The sequence below is a fragment of the Talpa occidentalis genome, unplaced genomic scaffold, assembly GCF_014898055.3.
Source record: "Talpa occidentalis isolate TD23 unplaced genomic scaffold, MPIMG_talOcc4v2.1 talOcc4.17, whole genome shotgun sequence".
Taxonomy (NCBI): domain Eukaryota; kingdom Metazoa; phylum Chordata; class Mammalia; order Eulipotyphla; family Talpidae; genus Talpa; species Talpa occidentalis.
The window spans coordinates 18,116,280-18,129,473 of NW_023601754.1; the positions used below are offsets into that span (position 1 = coordinate 18,116,280).

At 56.1% G+C, this 13,194-nt stretch overlaps 1 protein-coding gene across 2 annotated transcripts in view; it reads left to right on the top strand.

The window, feature by feature from the left end:
• Window positions 1-12,775, top strand: part of CMIP (c-Maf inducing protein) — a 198,206-nt gene extending 185,431 nt beyond the window's left edge. For both annotated transcript variants that reach the window (XM_054697019.1, XM_037516223.2), the window contains 8 exons: window positions 1,462-1,569; window positions 3,649-3,765; window positions 4,990-5,130; window positions 5,894-5,941; window positions 7,013-7,159; window positions 8,048-8,153; window positions 9,471-9,541; window positions 12,028-12,775. In XM_054697019.1, the coding sequence (XP_054552994.1) occupies window positions 1,462-1,569; window positions 3,649-3,765; window positions 4,990-5,130; window positions 5,894-5,941; window positions 7,013-7,159; window positions 8,048-8,153; window positions 9,471-9,541; window positions 12,028-12,081 (792 nt within the window). In that variant the 3' untranslated portion in view covers window positions 12,082-12,775. The remainder of the gene's footprint in view (window positions 1-1,461; window positions 1,570-3,648; window positions 3,766-4,989; window positions 5,131-5,893; window positions 5,942-7,012; window positions 7,160-8,047; window positions 8,154-9,470; window positions 9,542-12,027) is intronic.
• Window positions 12,776-13,194: the final 419 nt, after the last annotated feature.

Below are 13,194 nucleotides of genomic sequence, written 5' to 3' on the forward strand. Positions count from 1 at the left end.
GTTCCAGGAATGGTGTTACTTCTTCTTAGACCTAAGTCATTCCTTGCCATGCCTAAGGACAGATTCTCAGAATTCCCCTGGAAAATGAGTCTTTTTTTTAAACATACTCTGAAGTTGAAGAATCAAAGTGGTACCAGCTGCTTCCCCACAGGGGTTCCTGGGAGGGGGAGTTTTCAAGCCAGGGTGGCATCCGAAAGGAAAGGCGAAAGGCGAGGCAGAGGACTGGGGAGCGAAGTTCCGCCCCAGGCCTCCCCCTCCCCCCTCCCCTCTCCCCCTCCCCCATAGCTTTTCCTTCTCCCTCCTGTGTTTTCTGCTTTCTTTGCTTTGCCTCCTTCTTCCTCCCACCAAGAAGCCGAAGTTATTTTCTTATAAATTCTTGCTGATCTTTGTTGAATAGAGTTTCATATTCCTGATTCCTGATTTCTTTGAAGTAGATAAGTTAACATTTGATATTCTTCCAACTCAGAGGGAAAATTCAAAGCCCAGCTGCCTGTGTTTTCTGTTTACTTGTGTGTGGGTTGTGATCAATTGACTATCTGTGAGTAAGTGACTCTTGGCTGCAAATTGTCCTTCACTCCTGAAGGAAAGACGGGGCTCTTCTCTGAGGGCGGGAGGCAGATATGGAACAAAGGCCTTGGTGTGCCTGTCTCTACAGCTACAGCTGCCAGGTGGATGTGGATTTCCTCCACACACCCCCACATACCAACACATGGGGCTCTGAGAAAGCTGAGAGCCACAGAGAGGCCTGTGCTACATGGACTAAAACTACTCTCCTCCCCCTCTCCTCCTGGCCCCACCATCACAAAGACCTGCAGGGGAGAGGGACAGACTCAGAAGGGGGTGCAATGAGACCTAAAAGGAGAGCTTGGCAGAGTCCCAGAAAGAGAGATTAAGCGGGACAGAGACCAGAGAGAGGGGACGGAGAGCCAGGAGGGGACAGAGACCGAACTAGGAGACAAAGATCAGGTTGGGGTTAGCAGAAAACTCTGGAAGGGAGGAAGCAGGCACCCAAAGACAGACGGGTCAGACACCCTGAGAGTGAGGGTCATTAATGGGGGGACAGAAATCTAAGTGTGAGAGGGGCTGAAGGCAGAGAGTGAGCGAGAGGAGTTAGGGACCCAGAGAGACAGACAGAATATCCCCCACGCCGTAATGGCACAGGAGAAAAGGGGACAGTCAGCAGTTGCTTTGAAGCCCTCTCTCCTTAACTTGGCCGCAGACAGGCTTTGTTAGGGCAGCTAACCTCGCCAGGCCTGGCCCTCAGTCCCGGGGGTGGTTGGCGCATGGCAGGAAGACTCAGGTTTGTGGACATCCTAGTTCTTCCCCAATAGGCCTGCATGGACTTTAGCAAAAGGCCGGGAATGACTGACTTGGGTGACCCTTTAACGTCTACACGTAACAGAGTGTTTCTGTGTGGCTGGATCTGCGGGGAAATGACCGATGCGCTTCTGTCTGTGGCAGGTCCACTCGTGCCTGCTGAGCGTGCGGGCCGGCAAAGACGGCTGGTTTCAGCTCTACAGCCCTGGAGGGGTGGCCTGCGATGATGACGGAGAGCTCTTCGCCAGCATGGTACGTGAGGCGGCGCCAGGTTCACTGCTCCTGACCTGTGGGAGCCCCCTGGCACTGTGGGCTGTCTGACCAGGCTAAAGTGAGGCTGGGGGTGAGGGTGATGGTGATGACACTGACCACCTGGGTCACGTTCTGGTTTCTTAGCTCAGCAGGCCCTGAGCCAGGGCCTTTATGTATACCTGCTCACCCCCCTCCCTCAGTCTGTGAGGGCGCAACACTCCCTATCACCCCATTATGCCTACTGAGGCGTTCACTGCCCACCTTACAAAGTCCCTTGTAGTGGGAACATCCCCCTAATGGGACCGAGCACTTCATGCACACGAGAATTCCAGAAGGCCCAGCCAATCCACCTACTCATCTGGTCTTTGCCATGAGAAGCCAGGGTCAGGATGAGCATCCCACCTTGTAGATGAGGGATCTGAGGTCACTTGTAGCCACATCCATGGTGACTTCCAGCACCTTCTTTGTGCTCTGTGAGACACCACATGTATACCATTTTCATCTTCACGGCAACACCAGCCCTTTCCCATACCTAGGTTGAAACAGGCCCTGTACAGTGACTGACCTGAGGTCACCCAGCCCACCCCCAATCCAGACCCAGCCGCTTCTTTCAGAAGGGAGGACTGACTCCCCTGTCCCAGGGCAGATGCTCCTGCAGGTGATGATGCCACAACTCAGTTCCAGGATGGCGCATGTTCCCTGCACGCAGAGGTGGGCACCGTGACCAAACCCAGTTTAAACCACAGCTCTGCTGGGGCTGGCCAGGTGACCTCGGCTTGGTAACTGGCCTCTCTGGGCTTCAGTTTCCTTGTCTGCAAAGCGGTGAGCACTATGTCGCCTTCTTGGATTACCATAGTGACCACAGGCGCACAGAAGCTTGGAAGTGATGGTGTGGTGATTCTCACCTCCGCTGGGCGGCCAGGTCGGCAGGCGAGCAGCTCACAAAGCACTCTGCTGTGCAGGGAACTCAGCACCATGTCTGTGCAGTGACGACATATGGAGCCCTGCTCTGAACCTTTCTTGAAAAGGGCCTTATTTTTAGGTCCTTTTCCTTAAGCCCTTGCTCTCCACTCCTCTCCTACTGCCCGCGAGTCCCTCTTGAGTGCCCAGTGCATCCTAGAAGCGCCAGCTATGCCTGTGCCACCTCGCTCAAGCACTTGCCTTTCCTGGGGGCACCTCTGATGTCACAGCATCACCATGGCAACACCTGGTGGTTTCTCCCACCACCACCCCTTGATGCGGGGACTCAGTGTGGCAGAGAACTCAGGGAGTTGGCAGCTTCCCAGGCCCAGAGATTGCATTTGTATGCCAGAGTCATTAACGGAAAAAAACATGCACGGGAGGAAGCAGGCAGCCCTGGGATGGCTGTGTGTCTCCATGGAGACGCCCAGGTGTGGACGAGGCCCCTTTGACTGGGCTGCCATTCCAACCCACAAAGGGCATCTGACGCATAGTCTGGGGGAAAGATGTGAGGTGTTCAGGCCCTTGGCCCTGTTGGTTGGGGGATCCCTGTCCTTGGGCCCCACCCCAGATATACAAAAGAGGCATGGCTTTCTGAACGGCTGCCCCACAGAGCCCATGATGGAGCAGAATTTGCCACTTCTTGGGTTTCCCGGGCAGGCTCACAGGGCCTCGGAGGGGCAGAGCCGCACCATCCCCTGTCCTGAGTGAGGCGGGGGTCCTGAAGAAGCCCCGGGGACATGTGGTAATGTCCACGACGTACATTCTACCATTTCATGTGGTTGGAAGGGTGACGCTGAGTACATTCACTACCATCCGTTTCCAGAAATTTCTCATCTTCCCAAATGGAACACCCTACCCTCTAAACGCTGACACCCAGTCCCCTCCCAGCACTCACCATTCTTCTGGGCGTCTCTTCAAATGTGACTCCTCTCTAGGTCCCTCACTTGGTCAGAATCCTACAGGATGTGTCCCCTGTGTCTGTCTTACTCAGCACAGTATCCTCAAGCTTCATCCATGTGTGCACCCGTGTCAGGGGAGGGGTCTTTTGAATCTCCTGGGGACAGTCCGGCACCACCCCTACAGGCACCTCTCTTCACCGGCCCTGTCTCTTCACAGGTGCACATCCTCATGGGCTCCTGTTACAAGACCAAAAAATTCCTGCTCTCCCTGGCGGAAAACAAGTTGGGACCCTGCATGCTCCTGGCACTGAGGGGGAACCAGACCATGGTGGAGGTAATCACTGCCCACGGCCAGGAGGCTGCTGGCTGCCCCTCTATCCTTGTTGTTTGAGCTCCCTCTCGGGGTGGGGAGCTGTGTTAGGAACTCGCCCCTGCCCCTTCTCTTTCCTCCTAAAGTTTCTAGAAGGCAGTGACTTGGGATCTCAGAGTCCCTGACCAGAGAAGCCAGGCAAAAGCTGTGTTGCTTATTCTAACACAGCATTAGAAGCCAGACAGCAATACAACACCCCCATTCTACCCCAAGACCAGGCTGTCGTCAAGGGGATGGGAATTAAACCTCACCTCCCAGTGGGAGGAACATCAAGGAATTTGACAACCAGCTCACCCCTGTGAAAGTGAGAGTGATGGTGAGATTGAAAGAGCTACAAGAAGGCAGTAGCTGAGCATACTGTGGTGACAGCACATGCCAAGGCCCTGTGGCAGGAAGGAGCTTGGAGGAAGAATAAGGAGGTGTTGACTAGGATGGCTAGAACATGAGTCAAGGAGGGGAGAGGTGCTAGATGTGGCTGGACACACATGACGAGCCTATAGGGTGCTCACGAAAGATCCTAATGAGGACTTGGAATTTAGACTAAATGCTGCTCTGACTGCCTTTATGAAGGGGGTCTTGGGAGGATAGGAGTGAGCAGGGAAACAGGAGGAGGTGAGCAGTGATGGGAGGATCTGGGTCAGGCAGGCTCTCCTTGGGCAACAAGAAGGCACTGGAAAGGGGATCTGGAAGGCAAGAGTGTCCAGGATATCCATGCCAGGAAGGAGAGTGCAGTGTGCAGTGGCCCAAAGCCCTCCAGGAAGAAGCGATGTTCCCAGGGCTCCCCTCAGTTCATCGAGCATCTCGGCATCTACTACATGCCAGGCGCTGGGAGGACGAGAAGGGTCTCATCTTACGGAACCTCTGCCAAGCGGGGGGCCTGGTCTGCGTCATTCCTGCAGCATTTACCAAGGGCCTACTCTGCGCTCTGCTGGGTGGACACTAATGTGCCCATTGTACCCGCGGGAAGCTGGGATAGGCGATTTGTGTGGACAGGGGAGTAGGTTGCTAATTTTGAAACTAAGGTGCTCAGGAACATGGGGTGAGCTGAGTGAATCTACAGATCTCCTCTTTGGGTGTGTGGGGGCTGCTGGGACTGACTGAGCTGAGGCTGAGGCCCTCCAAGCCTTCAGGGAGCAGCCCCGTGTGGGGTGGAGACCCAGCTGTAACGCACCTCCTGCCCTTGCGCAGATCCTGTGCTTGATGCTGGAATACAACATCATTGACAACAACGACACTCAGCTGCAGATCATCTCAACCCTGGAGAGCACAGGTGTGGGGAAGCGCATGTATGAGCAGCTGTGCGACCGGCAGCGGGAGCTTAAGGAGCTGGTGAGTCTGGGGCCAGCTGCGTGGGCGCCAAAGCCCAATGAGAGAGGGGAGTGGTGTGGGGAGCACCTACCTGGACCTCTCACTGAATCCTCCTCCAGACCCAGAGAGGTCAGGATTAGCATCTGCCATGTTCCAGATGATCAAAGAAAAGCACAGAGAGGTCAAGTCAGTGACACACAGTTCATGCAGAGTCTGCCCCAGGGCCATGCATGGCAGTCACTGTGCTCACTCTCCTGCCCCTATGTCTGCAGACCTTCCGTTTCAGTGCACAGAGGCTTGACTTCAAATGCCAGCACACGCCCCTCTTGACCAAAGGACTTTCTTGTCCACGTACATGTCCAGGACAGAAGTGATAGGGAAGTCCTCCTACCCCCTGGTCTCCTGGAGCAGCCCTGAGCCCACGATTAACAGGAGAGGGTGTATAGATACTTTAGCTCCCTTAGCCCTGGGGAGATACCACTGAGACCACTTCTCTACCATTTCCTAGAGGCCCCCAGTCATCCTGGAATGATAAACCCCTTCCATCAGGGACCTTCATAGTCTCACCTCCCCATCGCCCTGCTGGTATTTCTTATATCATCACCTGCCTAACAGCCCGCCTGCCCTCACACCTTACCTCAGGGTCTGCCCCTGAGAACAAGACCACCACGTTGCCTTCTACCACATGGTGCCCTCAGTGGTGCTAAGAGAGGCGAGGGCGCAGGAGGGAATCTCAGGGTGAAGACTGGGGAATGGGTCGTGATCCATCTGATTTCTGTTGCAGCAAAGGAAAGGCGGGCCCACCAGGCTAACACTGCCCTCCAAGTCCACAGTGAGTTGGTTTCATTTTCTATTCAGGACCAGGTGGAGGGAGGTGGGTTGGTCCTCCCTGCTGGGGAGTGGCAGACAGTGTCTGCTGGAGGTGTCGGGAGGGGAACACAGACTCTGTAGCACTTTCCTGGAGGAAACCAGGTGGCAGGAAACCAAACATTAGGATAAAGAATCTTAGGGATGTTAATGTTAACCTGTTATTATTAAGACTGGGAAGAGTTAGTGGACATTGAGCTTTTATGTACCAGGTATTATGCTGCTGACACATTTTGTGCTGACAACAATCTAGAAGGTCAGCACCCCTTACCATTCCCCTTTTACAAGGTCTTCAGTGATCTTAGTGCCCCTTGCCCTGCCATCCTTGGCAGGTAGCTTCATGGCTCAAAAAGGCTGCTGAAGCTCCAGCCTTCTTGAATCCGTTCCAACCAGCAGGAAGGAGAAAGAAGGGAAGAACTCGCTCCATGAAGGACCTTCCTGGAAGTTCCACTAAATACATACATTTATATCCCATTGTCTAGATTTACATTTAGCACATGGCCACACCTCCCTGGGAAATTAGCCTTAATGCAGGGCAACCAAGTGGCAACTGATACGCAAGGATTCCAGCACTAAGATGGAAAGGAGAATGACCACACAGTCTGGTGACCAGGCATTGCTTCACCTCCACAGGCCTTAGAGTTGAGGGCACCTCAGTACTGCATGTGGGAAGTGGGCACAAGCTGCTGCCTGGGAGAGCTATGTGGCCAGACACACACGCCGGGGCAGACACACGACTGCGGGAGGGACGTGGCCTCAGAACACCCCAGTTGGTGACTCAGGGTGTGAGTCACCGCGCTGAAGGCTTTCTCTCCACCTAGCAGCTGCCACCCACAGGGATGTGGAGGCTGCCCCTCCCTCCCTGACTCCCCTCTTGGCCCAACCCACTGAGCCATGCCGTCACCCGAGCTCCTGGGGAGTTGCCGCCCTCCACAGCAGCTCTCTGGGGCCAGGAAAAGGTGGTGGGAGAGATGGGGGAAGGTTTGGGGTCTGCTACTCAGCAGCCCTCGGACCTCGCCTGCCTGTCTGTCTGCAGGATGCAGACTTGGCCCGTTTGCTGAGCTCTGGCTCCTTTGGAAACCTGGAGAACCTCAGTTTGGCCTTCACCAACGTAACCAGTGCCTGCGCTGAGCACCTCATCAAACTGCCTTCTCTCAAGCAGCTGAACCTGTGGTCCACTCAGGTACCAAGTGCCCATCCCGCACCCTGCTCCCGCTCCCCATGCTTGCCTCCCTCACCTCCTTCCTGCCCTCCCTGGGACTCTGCTTTCTACATCCTCCTCTCTGCACCCTGCTCTTGCCCCCTGCACCCCCCTCCTGCACCTTACACCCTCCTGCAAACACCCTGCACCCTGCCCATGCTGGTCTTTCTGCCCAGAGCCTGTGGACTCAGTGGTGGTTCCTGCCCCATCCAGCATCCCTCCACCCCAGACCAGAGCAGGGTTAGGACCTCGTGAAGCCCACTGGCCATTTCACAGCTGGAGTTGCCCAGGAGAGGGACATGAGGCAGAGTCTTAGATGCATGAGAGGCAGAGCTGGCTCGCCGTGGGGGGAACGTGTGGGCGCTCGTGGGTTGTGGATGGATGGGGAGCCCAGCACGCCGGAGCTTGCTGCCTGCGTTCACGCAGCATCTACTGAGCTGTGAAGCACCTGGCGTGCAGATCGGTGTGTGGGCTTCACGCCACACCCGTGAAGTGCAGGCGCCTGCGTCACTGGCATTTCACAGGGAGAAGCGGAGCATTTCCCAGGGGTCTGCCTTCTGGGTGCCTCCCTCCCACCCCGGGAAACGATCCCTGGGCTCTGATGGAGAGTCACTGAGTCAAAAGCCCTCCCAACAGATGGAGTAACCAGCTTCCAGGGCGGGCCCTGCCTCGCCCATATCCCACAAGCACAAGCGGCATTGGAACCCAGGTCAGGAGAGGCACTGAGGTTTGGAGACATGCCAGAGTGAGGCTTGCCAGGCCGCGCACCTCAGCATCAGATTCTGTCCTCATCCCTACCTCCACCGCCGCCCCAGCCTTCGGGTGTTCTCCTGGGTGCTCCCCAGGACTGAGAGGGTCTATGCCCCACAGTTTGGAGACGCCGGCCTGCGGCTCCTGTCGGAACACCTCACCATGCTCCAGGTGCTGAACCTGTGCGAGACGCCTGTCACCGACGCTGGCCTGCTGGCCCTCAGCTGTGAGTACCAAGGGTGCTGCTGGGTGGGGAGTGCCCCCTGCTTTCTTCCTTTATTTTCCCTGCCTCTCCCACCCGCCACCCGGAAAGCTTGGCTCCATGGGCTGTGCTGGGATGTAGAGTGTCACTCATTCGTTCAGCAGCATTTATTGAGCACCTGCTGTGTGCCAGGCACCATTCTAGCCAATAGGAACAAAAAAAAAAGGTGGGAGGGGAGACATATCTCTACTCCTGTGGTGCTTAAATTCTGGAAGAAAAGGAAAGAATTAGTAAATCCCAGCCCAGATCCTCCTGATTCCATAACAGCCCTCGAGGGACTAGGTTGAAGGTCACTGCTGTGCTCCCTGGACCAGTAGCTGTAGCCGTCCCCTGGGGATGGGGTGGACACGCAAGTTCTCAGGTCCACCCCAGACCTTTTGACTCTGAAACTATTTTAATACAATGCCTGGTGGTGCCCGAGCACATGAAAGTCTAGAAGTGCTGCCCAGTAGAAAACGCTGCTCAGTCCTCAGATGTGAGCCTGGGATCAGCATTTCACATTCCCAGCCCTGCTGCTGGCTTAGAGTAACCCCTGGGTTGCCTCAGCTGGGAGGAATCAAGAACACCTCCCAGGGCGGTGATTGGGATCTGGGTGTAAAGGCTATGAGGCAGTTGGCCAAGGGGGAGGCAAGCTGGGCAGGGCGTAACCCCCACGGGGCCCTCAGTGAATTCTGGATGACTTTGGAGTGGTGGAGGCAGGGCTGGGTTAACGGAGGCAGAGAGGATGGGGTCGTGAGTCTCTTCTCGGCACATGTGCTCTTTGGACACTGCTTTGGAGCCACACAGTGGAGGCCGGGACCCTGGGCAGGGGTGCAGGTTCCTGAGCCCTGCTCCAGCCCCAGCTCAGCATTTCCGGGCGTGGGTCAGGGCATCTGTGTCTTCCACCAGCTCCTCAAGTGAGCAAATCTCCACGTAATCCGTAGTTTGAGGCCTGCTGGCCAGAAGCCATGGCCTGAGTCACCTCCTCCTGGGAGAGCTTCCAGGGTTCCCTGGCCCATCTGGGTGGCTCTGGGTGTGCAAGTTCTAGGGACATTTGGTGTCCCAGCGGTGAAAGAACGTGCCAGAGGGAGCAAAAGGGAGGGGATTCAGAGGACAGGGAAAGAACGTGGCCCCAGCGCAGACCAGCCCTTGCCTGGGAGAGTCTTTCTGTACCTACTGAGCCCTCCCCCACGTCTCCTACACATGGGCGTCAGCACATGCAGTCAGCCCTAACTTGACCCTCCTACACCTGCAGCTCCCCTTACGGGGTCACTACCCTAAAGACTGTGTGTCCTTCCACAGCTATGAAGAGTCTTTGCAGTTTAAACATGAACAGCACCAAGCTCTCGGCTGATACCTACGAAGATCTGAAGGTAATTCCTGCCTGCCTGTGTTCTTCCTCTGGATAGATACTGGTGCTCTGTCCTCAGGTGCAGCTTATTCCCTAGCTGGAAAGCTGTGACACCAACAGAAAAGCCAATACATTTAAAATAATAGCAGGTTGAAAGGATCACTGGAAAGGAAGTCAGCAGGGAATTGATAGATTTGGAACAGGGAGGGTCTGCCCTGCATGGGGTGATGGCAGATGGTCCCTTGCAAGTGCAGATCACATCAGCTGAGACCCAAAGAAAAGAAACTGGGCATGCAAAAGACAAGAGGAAGAGCCAGTGCAAATGCCCTGAGGCAGAAAGGGTTGTTCAAACTGCCTTTGTAGCAATGCGACTGGAAAGTGAGAGAGAGAAGAGACTGGGTAGAATGGAATGGATAATAGACTAAATAAGACCCTGTAGGCCATGAAGGATTATGAATTTCCTCCAAGCTCAGTGGGCAGCTTTCAGAGACTCTACGCAGGTTGGGAGTTAATGCTTTGAAAAGCTCATTCTGGCTGTTTCATGGAAAGTGGCACTTAGGAGGGAAAGAAGCAGGAACATGTACAGGGCTGGTGCAGACACCCAGGGAGGAGTCTACAAGATCAGGCTGGCTCAGTTGATAAGATAAAATTGGGGGAACAAAGGATCTGTGGCGGGCAGGCACATTTTGTTGGTAAAACAGCACATGTTGGAGGAGTCAGGGTTTGGGCCTCCTGCACCCTGTCATCATGGGCCAGGTTCAGCTACCCTAGGAGTGGGCAGGCTGCCGGGCCAGTGCCCTGGGAAGGAAGAGCTGGGCCAGGAGGCACAGATGGTGCCGGCACCTCCGCAACCTGGATGCACTTAGAGGGAATTCTCTGGCAGCCCTGGGCCACAGGGCCTCCGGCAGGGCTTCTAGGCTTCCCCTTCCAGGTTAGCCAGACCTTCTGCTCCCCAGGGCTTGCTCATTGGCCAAGCTGCCAGATGCTCTTAGAGCACCTACTGCGTGCCAGGCCTACGCTGGGGACCAGTTTGCCCAGGGTGCAGCCAGCTCCCCATGCCCCCACCCCCAGGAGGAGGCTCAGTCCTGGCAGAGAGAAGCATAACAAACCAAGGCAGGACAGGACCCAGGGAGCAGAGAGGGACGTCAGCTCCCTTCTCCACCGCAAGTGAGCCTTCACTAAAGAGGGCTCCAGGAGTGAGCTTGCCAGACAGGCCAACAGGAAGCCATCCCAGAAGCATGCAGGGGTGGGGTGCAGGCAGGGCATGACCTGAGTGCCCACCCAAATGGTTCAGACCTTGGCACAGTGTGAAATGCAGACTGGAAGCCCCCCCCCACCCGCACCAGACCCGCTAATTCCAAATGGGCATTGCAGCCCATCCCAGGCAATCCACTGTACCCCAAAGTTGGAGAAGCTAATCTAGACACTGTTGAGACCAGGAAAGTAAGGTGGTGTGGGCTCTTTGTAAAGAAAAGTAGTTTTCAGTCCATGTGTTAATTTTCCATGATGGAAAAACACATATCACAACCAGCCACCAAGCTGTGGGGTCCGAGGCCGAATGGACCCTGCCTGCCGGGGCTGGAGGAGCTGACTGTGTACCAGGCCCGCCAGGCTCTGCAGTTCTCTGCCCAGTCTAGCCAGATTGCCCCCCACCCTTTTTTTTTTCCCCAAAAGAACCTGGAAATCCAGGTGCAGTCTTCTAATTTTGAATGGTTGGCAGAAATATTTTTTACAACAAAGCACTGGTGTGTGCAAGCCCTCAGTTTGTAAATGTGCCAGGGCAGTGGGGAGCCATTAAGGATGGTTGAACACCAGACAGGAGCAGCATGTGTGTGTGCACGGGAGGACCGCACCCACTATCCCAGAGCTGGGAAGGGAGGATGTAAAGGCAGGGGGGTCAATGAGCAGGCAACTGCCTCTTTGGACAGTGCAGGCTCCCAAATAAAGCCAACTGTTTCTAAGAAAGAAGAGAGGAGGCACATCTGGGTAGCGAGGATGGCGAGCAGGAACCAGGCAAGTTCAGAATTCTGCAGGTGGAATCTGCAATGAATCCGATGGGGGGGTGGGTGTCCCTGTACACCTGTTGGTGACCCATGTCTCCATAAGGAGAATATTCTAAGCAGCAGTGAAAGTGAGAACATTCCACAGCCCTAGAGCCAGGTATGGCATTACATGGGATGGGGTGCTCTGGTTTTGACATTTCTGGGGTGTCTAAACCCTCCCACCGTGCTGTGAACCAGGAACCCGACTCCCGTTCCCACCAAAGATGAGGAAATGGGCGCTGGCAGGGGCTCTGCGAGTGGCCCAGGGGCGCACCCCCCACCAGCCAAAGCCCACCTGGTCGGGTCTGGAGTCCCCAGTCGCCCTGACCGCTCTCGGGGGGGCTGGGGCTGCCACCTGGCGCAGCCGGGGCGCTCCCGGAGGTCGCCGGAGTGGCAGCGAGGAGGGTGCGAGGGGCACCAGGCGCCCGGGTTCGGCTCTGGACGGGAACACGCCCTCTCCCCGCAGGCCAAGCTCCCCAACCTGAAGGAGGTGGACGTGCGCTACACGGAGGCCTGGTGAAGCCGCCGCGGGAGGAGTTTGCAGCCGCCACACACTCTTGACTAATAGCCGTAGGGCACCGGTCCTGGGGTCCCGGCCCCAGCGTCCCGGCTGTGAGATAGAGGGGGAGTCTTTCGGGGGGCCGAGGGCGGAGGGGGGAGGGGGAGGGGAGGGGGGTTCGTCGGCACGCCCAGCCCCACGCCTAATTCTTTTAGCTTCATAATTGGAAACCTTGACCTGATCTAAAACGGACTTTGTAGCAACCAGAGGAGCGTCAGCGGGGCGGGGAGGGGGGCGGGCTTGGGGAGGGGGGACCCTTTGTGGATTTTCTTTGCCTTTGTGTTCAATGCCGTGCGGGAAAAGTCAACTCTGATGCCACCATCCTGAGACCCCGATGGGCCTGAGGGCCGACCAAGGATGCTGCTTCCTGGGGCCCGGCCCGCCCTCGGGACAAGCCCCACCGCGTCATAGCCCTGTCCTGTGTCCTCGCCATTGCTATGCAAAGTGATTCTTGTTGTACATAAGATTTAAATAATGCGCCTATTTAAGAAATGTTCACAAATTGCGGGTCTGGGACCTGCCTCTTATTTATGAAGTCTGATCGCCCCTCCCGCCCCGCCCGCCCGCCCCAGGCATGTGGTACCTGTATGAACCAGTCAGCTGTCCTGGGTAGTGGTAGTAGTATTGATATTTTTTTAAGGGAAACAAACAGGCACACACACACACACACACACACACACACACAAACCACACACACACACACAAAACACAAAACCAAAACCAGGAACATCATTGGAAAATGAATTGCTTTTTCGTAAGAGAGTCCGTATGCTAATGCTCTCTCCTCTCAGTCTGTCTGTCTGTCTGCACACCCGCCACCCCCCACCCCCGTGCTGTTCCCCATTGTCTCCAGCTTCCCGGTGGGGTGGGGGCCGGATTGGGGGAGGAGGAGGAGGAGGAAGTGGGATCTCCACCCTCGAGTGCTCCTCTGAGACCCGGCTTTGTCTCTGGCCCCTTTGCCATGTTTGGAGGGAGGGGTGCTAACCTGCCCTCCTGGCCCCCCCGAAGAGCTGCCCCATCGCCTTTCCCCGCAGCCCCAGAGCGCCCATCTCCCGTGGTCTCCGCGTCCCTGGC